The following is a 15445-nucleotide window of genomic DNA, read 5'->3' as shown; positions in this document are numbered from 1 at the left end:
AGGGACTCAGAGAACTAGGTGATGGCACAGCCAGGTACTCAGTGTGAGGGGGTGACCTGGAGCCATCCTAGAAAACTGGGTAAGCATGTACTAAACAGGATGAAGAATCAGAGCCAGCAACAGTGGCAAGCAAATCCATCTTGGGCAAAATATTGGGGAGTTTGGCTCAGTGACCAAAGCTGTGGCAGTATGAACAACAAAACAAATGGTACTGGATATTCATAGACTAAAATAAATATCTATAACTCAATAGTGTTATAAATACATAATCAAATGAATAAATAACAGGTGGTGAAAGAACAGATGTTCCTTACAGTAGAATATCTATAATAAATGTAGAAGGAATAAGAATAATAGAGAATCACTGTCAGGAAAGCATTACAGTAACAATTGTTGCAGGTAAGTACTGATGGATCCTAAAATTAGCAGGCAAAATTATGACAAGAAACAGGTCTAGTATCCTGACTATACAGATGTCTAGTATCTTTAGAAACAGGTCAAGGCACCTTTCCACGAGATGTGTATTAATTACAAATAGAAAAAATTAGTTACTTTACAGGGGAGAGACCTGGCAGATACCATCTTCACCAAGGATCAAATTGAACAGGCACACTGACATCTTGTGTCCCCAATATGAGAAATCGAGGAGGACACAATGTCATTTCTGTGGTATTCTTGCCCAAAATACACGATCTCAATTGAATCATAAGAAAAGCTCAGAAAAATCAAAAGTGAGAGACCACCTGTAAAATAACTGGTCTAAATTCTTTGTAAGTGTCAGGGTCATGAAAGATAAAACTAGACTTGTCACAAGTTGAAGGAGACTAAGGAAACATGACCATTAAATGAAATGTGGATTAGATTCTGTTCCAGAAAAGGACATTACTGGGGACTTGGACAAATACATTCTATAGATTAATTAAGAGTATTGTACCAATATTAATTACCTAGCTTCACTATTTTTGCAACTATGCCATATGTCTAAATGAGTACAAAACAAATAGTTAAAAATAAAATTGCAGTTAGCTTGATCTGACTTCCCACAGCCAGAACCATGATGGGACGTGTAACTTTCTAAGGTGAGACCTAAGACTGCGATGGAAACTACTAAGAGGAGAGTCAGAAAAAGATAAAGTAATGCAGAATTCGGCCATTCTCTTGTCCAGGAAGTTCAGGGGACAATAGTCTCTAAAACAACGACATTCCTCTGCACCCTTGAAGAATGCGGCATTCCTCAATAATTTCTCACCACTAGATTTTCCAAAACCTAAACAAATACGTCAAATCATTCTGCTTGTTTGCCCAACAAAGGCAAGTCATGTCCATAAAAGTAAACTGTGAGTCAAATTCATCTCCTGAACTTTATAATTCTAAAAAATCTTAAAATACACACAAAAGAAAAAAAATCAGATGCTTTTTTGAATAATATATCCATTTGATAAGTAAAAATAATTCTTATATTCTTAGTGTTCATTGCTTGCCAGATACTTAAATATCTGTGGAAAGATATGTCAAGAGAGAAAAGTAATTATATTTCAAGAAAGGAGATAAAAAAAAGTTTTATGCTCCAAACATAGCTTTCAGATTAAAAACATAGGCTTTTCAGCACAATTCCAAATTGTTCTGTGTACTGCCAGACCTCAACTAGCTCTCATTGTGGGGTTAACTCTTCTGTAACCCTGGAATCGTGTCTGAAGCAAATAATATCATTTTGAAGGCACAGCTGCCAGGACACCAGGATGGGGGTCCATACATACCCCCCACTGCATTGCAGCGCGACGTCATTTCCCAGAGCACCAGCGCCATAGAGTAGACATCTGTCTGCTTGAAGGACTCCACATTCTCCAAATTCATCCTGGACTCTAGGACTTCTGGGGCCATGTATCTTGCAGTTCCCACCTAAAGCAAAAACAGATATTGAGGCCCATTATTTAATCCCAGCTGCATTTTTATTTTCAAAATATAGCTGATGTTTATCCCCTCCATGAGCAGATAGTCTTTAAAAAGCACAAAAATAATGAGACCTGTACAGAAAAGTATAGCTTATGTAATTATTTTTAAAAGTAGGTGTTCTCTTCCTGAAAACACCTTGAAAGAATATAAACAAAGCATGCCAAAATAAGGTCTGCCTTGTCTAATCCCATGACATATGTCACCATATTATACAATAAAATCCTTGCAGATAACCTGGGAGACAACATCTGTGATACTTTAGATGTTTATTTTTGCTTTTGCAAATAAATATATTTTCATTCCTGAAACTCCAAGATTTATGGTGGAAATAATAATCATTGCCATTAGTTTTAGTCACTTAAGGACTGTGTTGATCTTCTTTGTTTACCCCATGGCCCATTCTAGTGTGTCGAGGATGTAACATAATTTCATAAAATCTCTAGTAAATTAAATTGCATGAAAATCGTAAAAGACTAAGTCTGGATCTTTATGTAGTTTTATTTGGATGATGACTGATAATATAAAAACACTGAAATACAAAGGAAAAAAGAAAAATGTATATTTCTAGGGAATATTTGATAAATATTTCATAATGCAGCATGTATAGCTTGACTAAATAACAATTAAGTCCTACCTTTCCAAGGATCTAAGGAAGGTCAAGTGAGTTAATATTATTATCGCAAGGAATATTTCTTACTGGCATGCATTAGAAGAAATTTTTCTTTTTAATAGGTCATTGCATGACTCATTGTCCTGGCACAATAATCAGTTCGTGTTTCAACATGTTTACCTCAAGATTGCCTGTGCCAGGGACCCAGAGGGCTGACAGAGCAGTAACTAAGTGCTTCAGAAGCACGTCCCTGCACCTGGTTAGAGAAAACGTTGGTGCTCGTGACAATTAAGCTTCCAGCATGTGAAAACATGGGGTTCCGTTATTCATAAAGGATGTCTTGGTAATTTCTAGTCACTTTCCAATATCTCCTTAGCTAAAAAGTTTTCCATTTTAATCTGTGAGATACTTCAAAAGCGGAATTGTTCATTCACTCAAGTCCATCACTCACACTCACACAACAAATACTCATTGGTCACTTTCACTGTTCAAAGTATTGTGCTATGTGGGACCAAATGGATGTGGATTTGGACTTCAAGGAGATTGCTTTCTGGAATGGTAAAAAAATAAAAATAAGAAAACAAAACAATAACCACTATAACTACCAATAGTACAGAGTAGAAAGGGCTGAGTGCAACCCTAAAGAGAGGAAAATAACAGATCAAGTACTAACACTGTTTGAAGCAAAGAAAAATAATTTGAAGAGAAATGAGGATTGACTCGAGGAGAAAAATGTCCTGAAGTGGGGAGGATTTGAAGAAACCAAATGCTTCTTATCAAAGGCACCCTGTCAGGAGAGAGTGGGGCATAGAGTGTAGGACTGTTTGAGACAAGATGCAGGAGATAGGGATGAAGAGGGATGGGGTGCAGGGACAAGGTAAGGGGGATCCAGGTCTAACTCACCTGCCCACTGTTGGCCAAGTCATCCACAGACAGAGTCGGGTCGAGACGCAGGGAAAGCCCGAAGTCACACAGGCAGCAGGTCAAGTCATTCTTCACCAGGATGTTGGAGCTCTTGAGGTCCCTGTGCACGATGGGCATCTTGGGCCTCCCGCACAGGGTGTGGTCACTGTGCAGGTGAGCAATTCCCCGCGCGAGGGAGCTGCCCAGCTTGCGGAGGTCCTCCCAGCTGATGACGTGCCGCGTGAGGTACTCCTGGAGGTTGCCCTTGGCATGGAAAGCGGTGATCAGCCAATACTGCTTCCCCAACTCCGTCTTCCGCTCCTCAGCTGTCAGGAACTGGAGGATGTTCTCATGTTTCAGGTTGATGTCCGAAAAAATGTCCTTCTCCATCTTCCAGGAGGCATACTCCTCATAAGGGAAGATCTTGACCGCCACGGTCTCGAACTGTTCTGATGTGTTCTGCTTCAGCTTGGCCTTGTAGACCTCGGCGAAGCGACCTTTCCCCACCAGGGTGTCCAGCTCAATGGGCAGCAGCTCTGTGTTGTGGTTGATGTTGTTGGCACACGTAGAGCTGATGTCCGAGCGGTCGTCTTCCAGGATGATGGCAAGCTGCTCGCTGAACTCCATGAGCTTCCGTGGCTTACTGGTCTCCCAAGAAGGAGTCAGCTTCTGCTTCCGGTGAACACGGTAGCAGTAGAAGGTGATGATGACAGCTATGGCGATGCCCAGTGGTGGTAGGAGGCTGATGCCTGTCACTTGGAATATGACTAACAACAAGTCAGGGTTGTTGGTGGAATATTCTGATGTGAAAACAAAACAAGGGAGAGAAGGAGTTGGGTTGAGTAGATATGCACTGTGAGAAAGTGGGCGCCTACCTCAAGTGTCTAGAGGTTTTAACATCAGTGTAGTTTTTGTCAGTAATATATCGTTGAATTTTTATCCCAGAGATGGATGCATGTAAACGTCACCTTAAATGTCACACCCTAATAGAAATCTAGGAAAACTTGTGAAATAGTTTATTTTACATATCCTCATAGCACCCTACATTTTTCCTGCATAACAATTTAGCACAATTTAAATACCTATGACTCTACTTAGTGGTTTTTATATCTACTTTCCCCACCCCCCAGCACACTTAAAATGCCATGTTGGCAGGGACCATGCTTCCTTCTTCACCACTGTAAACAACACCTAGCACACATCAGGTCCGCAAGAAGTACTGAATACACAGACAAAGCATTTACTTAGTGTTGACTATACCCAAGGTATTGCAGGAGGCTTTGGGAATATAAAAAGAATGACAACTCCTACCTCCAAAATATTGTATATATGGTAAAATATATGTATATGTGGTAAAAACAAAGAGATTGCCAGTGCTGCCACGGTCTTTGTTCTTTTTCTAAACTCCAGCTTGTCCTGTTCTGACCACTATCCAGGCTACCCTTTAGCATCAGCTCTGGGCCTATCGGTGGTGGGGAAAGGAATCTGTGGAAAGGATCTTTTTGGAAGTCAGTTACCTTATTATAGTCACCTAGTATTACTCTTTCCAGTGTGCATGTAGTTGGTAGTTTCACAGAACAGAAATACTTAATAGCAAGCGTGGAAACATTACTATGAAGGTGAGAGGAGTTAAAAAAAGAAATGCAGCCTGGACCTAGGAAGCAGGCCCTGTGGGATGATGGAGGAGTCTTTAGCACCAGCTATCCAACTAGAATGTCATGGATATCAAACTTTGATTCACGTGCTAGCCTTGGTTGGAGCTAGTTACATGGTTGTCCTTTTGGGAAGGACATGGATGGAATCGTTCAGTAAACAGGAGAACAGTGAAAGGTAGTTCAGTGACAGCTTTGTACTAGGCTGCCTCCATTGGCCAAAAATGCCAGAATTCTATTGCTCTATATACCATTCATATTCCCTCAAAGGTTCCCATTAATGAGCAGGCTTCATGAAATGCTACATTCATTCATTAAACATAGCACTCCTGAGTGCCTGCTGTGGGGCTGGCAGGAGTTAGGGCATGCATGCAAATGCCTAGCAATATATGTCAGTCTGAGATGGGAGCTAAAGTTGTACTACAATCTATTTAGTGGTGAAAAGTGGAAAAAATGAGAGAAACGGAAGGCAAGGACTGCTTTTCAGTTGGTCAATGAAGAATGGGAAAAAGTCAATCATGGGCAAAAGGAATGTTAAATTAAGAAGTAAGAATATCTGGTGCTTTGTACAAGGGACTGGGAGGAAAAAGGTTAAGTAGGTAGTAGGGAGCCAGGCATCATGTCACAAAAGGGATTTGTAATTATTCACTTGGCAGTTTTCATCTACTGTAGGTGTTTCAGGAGGGAAAAAAAAAAGTGATGAGAATACAGTCCAGATGTAATAGAGATAATCATAATCCTTTGAAGGGAACCCATTACCTAAATTTTATTTGATACCATCACTTTAACAAAGCAGAGTTAGAAATGAGGCTAGTACCATGTAAAATTGGAGTTTTTAGGCATGATTCATAATCTATTCTTACAGTAAACTCTTAGTGGAAATGCCAACTTCCACTAACTATATAATCTAGATGAAAACCATAGGTCTTAAGCCTATCTGATACCACTAAAAAACTGTAAAAATAATCCCCAAACATCTTAATTTCATCAACCAAGAGAAAAAAAATCCGTATTTTGAGGAAAGATACATTAATGCATTAAAATGAATAGGAAATGGGGATATAATTTGACTCTTGAAAATCTGAGTTCTTACTCACACTGGAAGGCTTGAATGAGACAAAGGACAGGTTGAAGGAGGGGTGGAAGTGGCAGTAGGACAAAGCAATAAAAGAAAGGATTGGAACTGCAGAAAAAAGAAAGCTCTTGTGAAGATGTATGGACTGTCCCTGTTGTCTGGCAAAGTATGAGCCTGAAGAGCAAAATTAAGGGGCCAGATGAAATAACATTCAAGTGCAACAGCTGAACACAATATTTCCTCCTAGTAACTCCACCTCTATTATCTGAAGCGTCCAATAAGTGTGTTTGCTTCAAGTACCTACTTATCTGTAACTACATAAGATGTCTTACAATCCTAAGTCGGTTTGGTTCTCTGATTGCGTGTTTCACCCATGGCAAAGTGTTCTACATGGGAAAAGGCCAGATCTACTTTGATCATCGTAATATACCCAAAACCAGACTCAAGAAGGAACATTTTTATGATATACTCAGCAAGTGTTTGTTGTATTATAGAAGCTGAGTGAATGATTACTTCTGGGGGACAATATCCCTCACATTTTTTATGTTCTACTGCAGGGGCTGGCAAACTACAGCCCAAGGGCCTTGTTTTTGTGCAGCTCTGTGAGTTAAGAATGTTTGTTGTTTTTTGGTTTGGTTTTGTTTTTTACTTTTAAAGATTTTTATTTATTTATTATTTTTAAGGAAGAAACTTCACTAATTGTTAGGGAAATGCAAATCAAAACCATAATGAGAGATCCCCTCACACCTGTCAAAATGGCTATTATCAAAAACACAGAGATAGCAAGTGCTGGTGAGGATGTGGAGAAAAGGAAACCCTTGTGCACTGTTGGAATTGTAAATTGGTGTAGCCTCTATGTCAAACAGTATGGAGGTTCCTCAGAAAATTAAGATTCGAGCTACCACATGACCCAGCAGTTCCTCTTCGGGGTATTTATCCAAAGACATGAAAACACCAATTGAAAAAGACATATGCACCCCCATGTTCACTGCAGCATTACTGACAATAGCCAAGATATGGAAACAACCTAAGTGTCCATCAATGGATGAATGGATAAAGAAAATGTGGTATATATCTAGAATGGAATAGTATTCAGCCACAAAAAAAAGATTAAATATTGCCACATGCAAGAACAGGGATGGACCTAGGGGGTACTATGCTAAATAAAATAATTCAGAAAAGGACAAAAACTCTAATTTCATTCATAGGTGAAATATAAAACAAAAAAGTAACAAACAAATGAAACAAAAACACATAGATGCAGAGTGGTTACCAGAGGGGATAGCAAAATGTGTAGAGGGGGTCAAATATATGGTAATGGATGGAAACTGGACTTTTGGTGGGAGCATGCAATATAGTATAAAGACATCGAATTATAATGTTGTACACCTGAAATTCATATAATGTTATTAACCAATGTTACCTCAATAAACATAAATACATTTTTTTAAAAAGAAGAAACTAAGAGGTTCATGCAACAGAGATTATATCTAGCCCGGAAAGCGTAAAATATTTCCTACCTGTCCCTTTACAAAAAAAGTTTGCTGATCCCTCTTCTATAGGTATTATCTTAATAAGCTGTAATACATTGGCAGAATTTGGAGAGACTTTATTTTGATCCACTGTGGATATTCTCTTTCACATATGAGGAAACCACACAATTAGAACGTTTTAAATATTAACTGCATAATTACTTAGTTGTGTCTCCAATTCATTAAAAAGCGTAAAACGTCCAAATGAACTGTTCATTTATCACTCATAATTTTATAATTCCTGGCCATATATGAAAAGGGTCTGCCTTACTGAATTCTGTTCTATTTTTAGGCTAGGAGAAACACAAAAAACAGAAATCCCCTGAAATTTATGTGGGCATTGATTGAAGAAGTCTCCAAAATATCCTCTCCTACAATGTCAGAAACCAACGTTTTACTTTCCCCTCAAATTTCCTGTGTTTTCTTTTTGAAAATCTACATGTAAAAATCTGGTGGGGAGAGAATTATTGAATAACATCTGTCAATTTTGAAACTTCAAAGAAGTGGTGAAAAACCTGAACAATAGCAAAGAGGCTGAAAGGAAGCTTTGGGATGTGGCTTTATCTAAAAAGGAACCGCCCACACCCTCTCACAGCATTAACCCTTTGGTTGCTACTAGAAAAACCAACCACTCTAGGTGTAGGTACAAGCTAGCATCTCCTTTCCTCGTCAGCAGGAAGTATTTCTGTCGCCAGCCCCCAATTACATAGCAACTCGTAAATTGAATTCTTATTATGAACCTGGCTGTATCCTAAGAGTTTTATACGATGTTTATATTTAACCAACAGAAAAAAATCCTATGAGGTAGAAACTGCTATTATTATGAACCCCATTTTATATATAGAGAACCTAGGGGTCAGATGGTTTAAATAATTTCCCAAGATCATAAACTTAGGCAATGTTAAAGTTGATCTTTGAAAATAGCTCTGTTGTATTGGTGAGACCCCATGCTCTTAACCCCATACCATATTGTCTCGAAACTTAACATTGGTGAGAGCCAATCAGCAATGACTTTATATAACCTCTCAGTTTGATAAAGTGGTGTTCTCCACTGGGAACTGGACTAAGTGATTTTACAGCCATACTTTAAGTGATACCGGCAATTCTTGGATAATTTGTCTAGAGGGGCATATTCTGAGTGCACAGACTATTTCCTTTGTTTTTAACTAAGAACCACCATTGAGGGGTATCCTTACAAATATGTATCTTTCCCGTGCTTGGTAAGAAAAAGTCTTACATGAGAAAGAACTCTAAACTATCTTTCTTCAGAGCCTATCCCCGGGACTAGAATATAGAGGGGGATCAAGATATAATTTTGATTATTGGAACCTTCCATGAGTTGTTTCTTGGATTCATAAATAATTAGTGCTTGAGACCTGGCATTCACATTACATGCCTTTGTTATGGAACATTGAGCTAGATATAGTTCTGGAGGGCATTATGAATAAGGGGAATTTCTCCAAGGTTCTTAAAAAATGAGGCTCTATACAATAATAGCAGAAGCTCTTAGCCTGGGCTTCATGGATAGAATATAGGGCTCTGTGAATTCCAATGGACAAAATTTACATCTGTTTATTTTCAGTAATCTTTAGCTAAAATATGACATTTCCTAGTATTAGCCATACCTATGACTTTGTCACCAATAGAAACCACAGATATATTCATGCCATATTACATTTGTTACAGATGTCTTGGTGTATCATTTATACTCATCACTTAGACATTTCAATTTTTTAGAGCTGATGCTAGATTTTATTGTTTAAGACATTACTATAGAAGCAGATAATACTATAGCATGAATTTATTTTTAAAACATTTGATAATTACAGTTCAATGTCATTCATTTTCTTTGAAATTTTGTGTATTATATTTTATGCACTTAAAAATATCACTGAGAAGGAGCCAATAAGCTTCACCAGACTTCCGAGAAGTCCATGGCACACACATGCACATGCACAAATTGAAGAGCTCTTGGCAGACCGAAGGCACTCCAGCTCTCATTTCTTTGCCAGGATTGCGTAGAGCAGAGATTTTGAGAGTCCTCTGTTCCTTGGGGAAGTTAGTAAGGGAGGAAACTCTTGCCAATGATAGACCCTCCTGGCATGATATGTTGTGTTCCCCACAGGCAATTGTGAATTCTGTCAGAGCTTTTGTCACATTTTCCACTGAAGGGAGATCTCAGTGGAAAATGAGGGGAATCCCTCCTTTGAACTCCCTTAACAATAATAAAGATAATTATCATATCATGTGCGTTATTGAGCTAGGCACTGAGCGTTTCACTTTATAAGCATCATCTCTCTTGGGAGAGGGAGAGGGAGAGAGAGTGAGAAAGGAAGAAAGGAAGCAAGAAAAGGGGGACTCCAGAGCTATAATGACTCCTGCAAGGGAAAGCAGGGGGCCCCGTTTCCCTCAGGTCTGAGTGGCTCCCCTTCTTTCCATACCATCAAACTATCTTCCTAACAATGAACCCAGAGGTCCATTTAATAATTCTGGAACTTTCTAACCAAATGTGTCCCACATTGAGAGTCCAGACTTATTTGCAAATAAGGAGTCATTTGCAAATGTCAGTCCTGATAAATAAATATTTTTGTAAAGACAAATGGCAAAGATAAATGTTAGTATGCCATAAAAACAAACGCAAACTGGCAGAAAACCTCAAGAGGAAATTCCATGGTATACATTCCTCTGGAGTGATTTAAAAGTAAACAAGTTGCCTAATCTCTCTCTCTCTCTCTCTCTCTCTCTCTCTCTCTCTCTCACACACACACACACACACACACACACACACACACACACATACACGACATTGAAAACAGGTTGCTCCCAGCCTCTTTCACGTCCTTTATTTTATTATGCCGCAAACCGACACCAGTTGCTAAAAGAAACTTAAAACTGAACCTTTACAATTCACAATATTTTAAAAAGCCACATAGTGAAAACAACACTAAATTAAGACCAACATAGCAAAAAAAAAGTCCCTGTAGATCACGTCTTGATGAAACCAAATCAACATAGATGAATCTGAGAGATGGGCTCCTCCACTCAATGAAGGTGTTTGGTGTGGAAATTGACCAAGATACTAATTTATCTGAGTGACAGAAAGGGTTATGGATGACCGTGTTCTGCGTGCCTTGGTGTGTTGGTATCCTATGAGCACACATGACAACTACAGAGATTCTTTCGAAGTTGGCAGTGACCCTCTAACCACAAAGATTTTCACACGTGAACGTGTTCAGCTAAAGTGACAGGACATACACATAACTGGCTGGGCTGCAAAGAAAGAAACTGTGCTAAAGACAGATATGCTGGGGGGAGGGAGAATTTCCTGTCGCAAGCCACTATGTTAATTACAATATTAAAAAGTGCAGCCTGCATTTATGGTGCACCTACTAAATGCCACAGTGTGCTTTATGTAATCGTTTATTTTGAATCCTTGTCGCCAAACTGCTAGATATGTATGATTGTTGCCATACAAATGGAAACTGGAAACAAATACATGAAATGAGCTGGGTTCATTTGGAGTGGCAGAGATTCACCGAAGAACAATGCTGATGGCAGCTCTTAAGATATTCAGCCAACACAGGGTTCAACAGGACAATTCAGAAAAAGGACAAGAGTATGGAGCCAAAGAAAACAGGACAGACACAGTAAAGAAAAAGGACAAGAGTATGGAACCAATGAAAACAGAAGGACAGACACAGTAAAGATACACTGGTGAAACAGACAACAAATACAGAAGAGGGAGAATCAACAACACCCCAAGTTGGTATTGTGTAATGACTAATGCGACACGTAAACCTCTGTGAGAGTTATAATGGAACAAAAGTGCAGAGGGAACATAGTTATCTGCACAGCAAAAATTCAAAGGATAAGAAAATCCCAAGAGAGATATTTCTGCTAATCAATCTGAAAACTTAGACAGGAATAGTCAAAATCTTAAAAATATATATGTGTATCTTACGAAAACTGGCCTCCAAAAAACTACAAAACTTGAATAATCTTACAAATAGTAAAGAAAATAAATGAGTAATTAAAAAATCTTCCTATAGTATAACCTTCTTAATTTTTTATCTTTTACTGTCCGATTAATTTTCTTCTTACTGATATGACTGAATACACGTCCAAATTTGATTTTTGTAGAATTGTCACTGCCCCTGAAATCTTCCTACCATAAAAATACCAGTAGAATCCTTACAAAAACATTTAGGCAGAATCTAATCAATGCAAAGAAAACAAAATTACTATCTCGAAGAGCTATATGCACCTCTATGTTCACTGAAGCATTACTTATAATAATAGCCAAGACATGGAAACAACCTATGTCCACCAATGGATGAATGTGGAAATATATATATCTATATATACCCAATAGAATATTTTTCAGCCATAAAAAGAGATGGAAATCCTGCCGTTTGTAACAACATAGATGAAACCTGAGGGCATTACGCTAAGTGAAATAAATCAAACAGAAAAAGACTAAAACCTTATGATCTCCCTTACATGTGGAATCTAAAAAACAACAAAACAAAACACAAAATACAAACTCATAAATACAGAGAACAGATTGGTGGTCACAAAACAGGTGAACGTGGTCAAAAGAGAAAACTTCCAGTTATAAAATAAGTCCAGGAGATGTAATGTACAACACGGTGTAAATAGTTAATAATACTGTATTGCATGTTTGAAAGTTGCTAAGAGAATAAATCTTAAAGTTCTCATATGAAAAAAGTATTTGTAACTATGTGTGGTGATGGATATTAACTATACTTAACCGTGGTGTTCATTTTGCAACGTATACCTGTAACAAATCATTATGTTGAACACCTGAAACTAATGTTATGTGTCAATCATATCTCAGTTAAAAAAAAAAAGAATCTGATAAAGCTGGATCCAGCAGACAAACCCAGAATGCCTCTAGAAAACAAATGGCCTGGCCTGTTCAAAGTCAATGCCATGAAAAACAAGAAACACAGTGAAAGACAAAACAACTAAATGCAATGTGTAGACCTTGACTGGATCTTGAATTTAAACAACAGCAGCAACCCCATTGCTTTGTGGAAATTTGAATGTGGAGTGTAATACACACACGTGCATGCGCACACACATATAGAGAGAAATGAGGATGTGGTTAACACGGTAAATATTGAGAAAGACAAAGAGTTCACTGTACCATTCTTTCAACTCTTCTTAAAGTTGAATTTTTTTTTAAAGTGGGGAAAATTAACCCAATACATTTAAGCAACAATATTCCCCCCAAAAACCCAAACACAGACCAGTCCCAGATGAAGTTGAGAGCTGCCAAACTTTCAAGGAACAGTTCATTTCAATTTCACACAAACTCTTTCAGAGACTAGGAACAGTGTACCATGGCAATTGAGTCTATGAAAACAGTACCACGAACAGCAGATACAAGGAGCATGACAAAAGAAAACTACAGAACAATCTTACTCATGTACGATGATTTAAAAACATCATTCTAAATAAAGGAACAGCAAACCAAATCTTATAGATATAAAACAAACATAAGACAGCAAGACCAAGTAACCAAGAAAGTATATTTTAGCACTAAAAACAAACTACTGTTATCGATCACATTTAATAATGTAAAGGAAAAAATTTGTATGACCAATTCAGTCGACACAGAGAAAGTATACGATACAGTTAAATACCCTGGTAAGGAATATATATATATATATATATATATATATATATATATATATATATATATATATATATTATTTATTAACAATCTTCAGCAAACCTTATTTTAATGGGCAATATTAGAGGCATTTCTTTTAAAAACAGGAAAAGGACACTGAAACGTAGTTACTTCTTCTGAACATGAGTTGGAGATCCTAACCAGCACAGTAAAACAAAATGGAGGAATTGGCCTTATCAGATAAATAATCTTTATAAATCTACAGTGTCATCTGCCTGGTCCTTTATACCTGATCTCAATGATTCTTGGTCTTCAGATATCACTGTGCTAGCTCATCTACTGTATAAACAGATTCACTGACAGGTGGCTTCTTTTCTGACAAAATAATTTATATTTAGGGAATGATCTAGGTAGGTATCAGGAAGAACAAGAGGTTCACAATATTAAAAGTACTCTGACTTTCAGTCAAAAAAACAAAAAAAGATTATTTTCAAACAGACTAACACAAAGTACATTTTGTTAAAACAGCTTATTTCGGAATTTTTATCCCAAGTCAGGAGACCTGAGATATATCTTGGAATCACCTTTCTTTGCCATGCTGTGTTTGCTGCCTGGCATTAAAGGTCACTTTATTTCCCTTTAACAATTTAGCAGGATATTCTGCAACAGCGACCACATTTAAAATCCTGAAGTCTTTGCTACTCTCGGAAGGGGCTTCTCAAGTGTTCTACAATCTAAGTTATGTGCTAGTATCTTCTTTGTTACTTCATCTCCAAACCACAATATTCCAGACACAACACTGAGCTGAGATTCAATTTCATGATTTTCTCAGTGCACACTGAGAAGTCTTTTTTGTTTTTTTTACAATTTAAAGGAAAAAAAATACTAGCTCTAGACTCAAACTAGTAATAATACTTCATCAGGCAATAGAAAGGTCTAAGAATAATCGCAGTAGCTCCTGAGATTTAATAACTTACAGGTACCACTCTGTATATTTGGAGGCAGTATAACTTGGATTTTAAGAACTGGGGATTCTGATTTTGGACCCTGCCTTGCTGTTTCCTGACTGTGAGATTTGGGGTCTCAGCTTCACCTGCATAAGAAAGACAACCCACAAGCAATCCCACTGGGTTGTCCTGGAGCTTACAAGAGATAGTGTTTGTCAAGCTCTTAAAATTATTACACCTATGATATAGAAAGCATTCAATAAATATATTTGTATTATTTTGTGATAGACCGTAACAAAAATGGTTTTCACTAATAACATATTTCACAGATTTCCAACCAGAAAAAAAAAAAAGTCCTGATCTGGTAAAGACGCATTAAAATATCACTGGAGCAGTGGCCTTTGGCCTGACTGCAATTTGCTTTGCCTCTTTTTGTAACATGTCGTATGATAATGCTGTTTTTGGAGAAACCTTTTCCCCCAAGCCTATCTGAGCTCCAGAATTCTTTCTTAAAAAGCGAAATAACACAGCCACATCAGAAATAAGTTAAGAGAACATATACTGAAGAGTTTGAAGTGAAAAAACAAAAATAAGGCAGAAAGTTATGGAGGTAGTTGGTCTGGCTGTTCTGAGAAAATGAGGCGAGTGCTCTTCGGTTGTTGGGTTTGGATGCGACTGTCTAATCAAAGACATAATTCAGTTGAACCATATGTCTGGTAAAATTGGACCCAGTTATAATAAAGAAAACGATGAAAGTGAACAAGTGGTACTGATATCTTCTGCATATTTACTGGATATGTTCTGCGTATGTTCACTCATCATGCAAAGGAAGCATTGCTGAGTCACAGGCATGCTGGGATCCTACATAGAAAGATAATGGATTTCATAAGGAGCAAAACATATTACCTTTCTTCTGTTACATGCCTTATCCTTATCAGCTTTCCTTTGCCCCATCACACACACACACACACACACACACACGCACACACCCCATGCCTCCATATTATATATATACTCTCTAACATGGGATCTAGTATCTTACCGCCATTTTCTCCATGTTTAAAAATTGTGGTGGCATAGTACAGAAGGAGTCTCTTGGCACTCTGCTATTCAA

The 15445-nt window shown here is 37.8% G+C and overlaps 1 protein-coding gene across 1 annotated transcript in view; it reads right to left on the bottom strand.

Annotated features, from left to right (window-relative positions):
- The window catches only part of TGFBR2 (transforming growth factor beta receptor 2), an 83183-nt gene that overhangs the window by 14437 nt on the left and 53301 nt on the right, over positions 1-15445 (bottom strand). The window contains exons 4-5 of the mRNA XM_081073316.1: positions 3467-4266; positions 1758-1899 (exon numbers count right to left, since the gene is read on the bottom strand). Of these exons, the coding sequence (XP_080929442.1) occupies positions 1758-1899; positions 3467-4266 (942 nt within the window). The remainder of the gene's footprint in view (positions 1-1757; positions 1900-3466; positions 4267-15445) is intronic.

Source organism: Rhinolophus hipposideros (genome assembly GCF_964194185.1).
Source record: "Rhinolophus hipposideros genome assembly, chromosome: 14".
NCBI classification, from domain to species: Eukaryota; Metazoa; Chordata; class Mammalia; order Chiroptera; family Rhinolophidae; genus Rhinolophus; species Rhinolophus hipposideros.
Note: the sequence above shows the minus strand (reverse complement) of the source record. Positions and strands in the feature narration are given on the sequence as shown.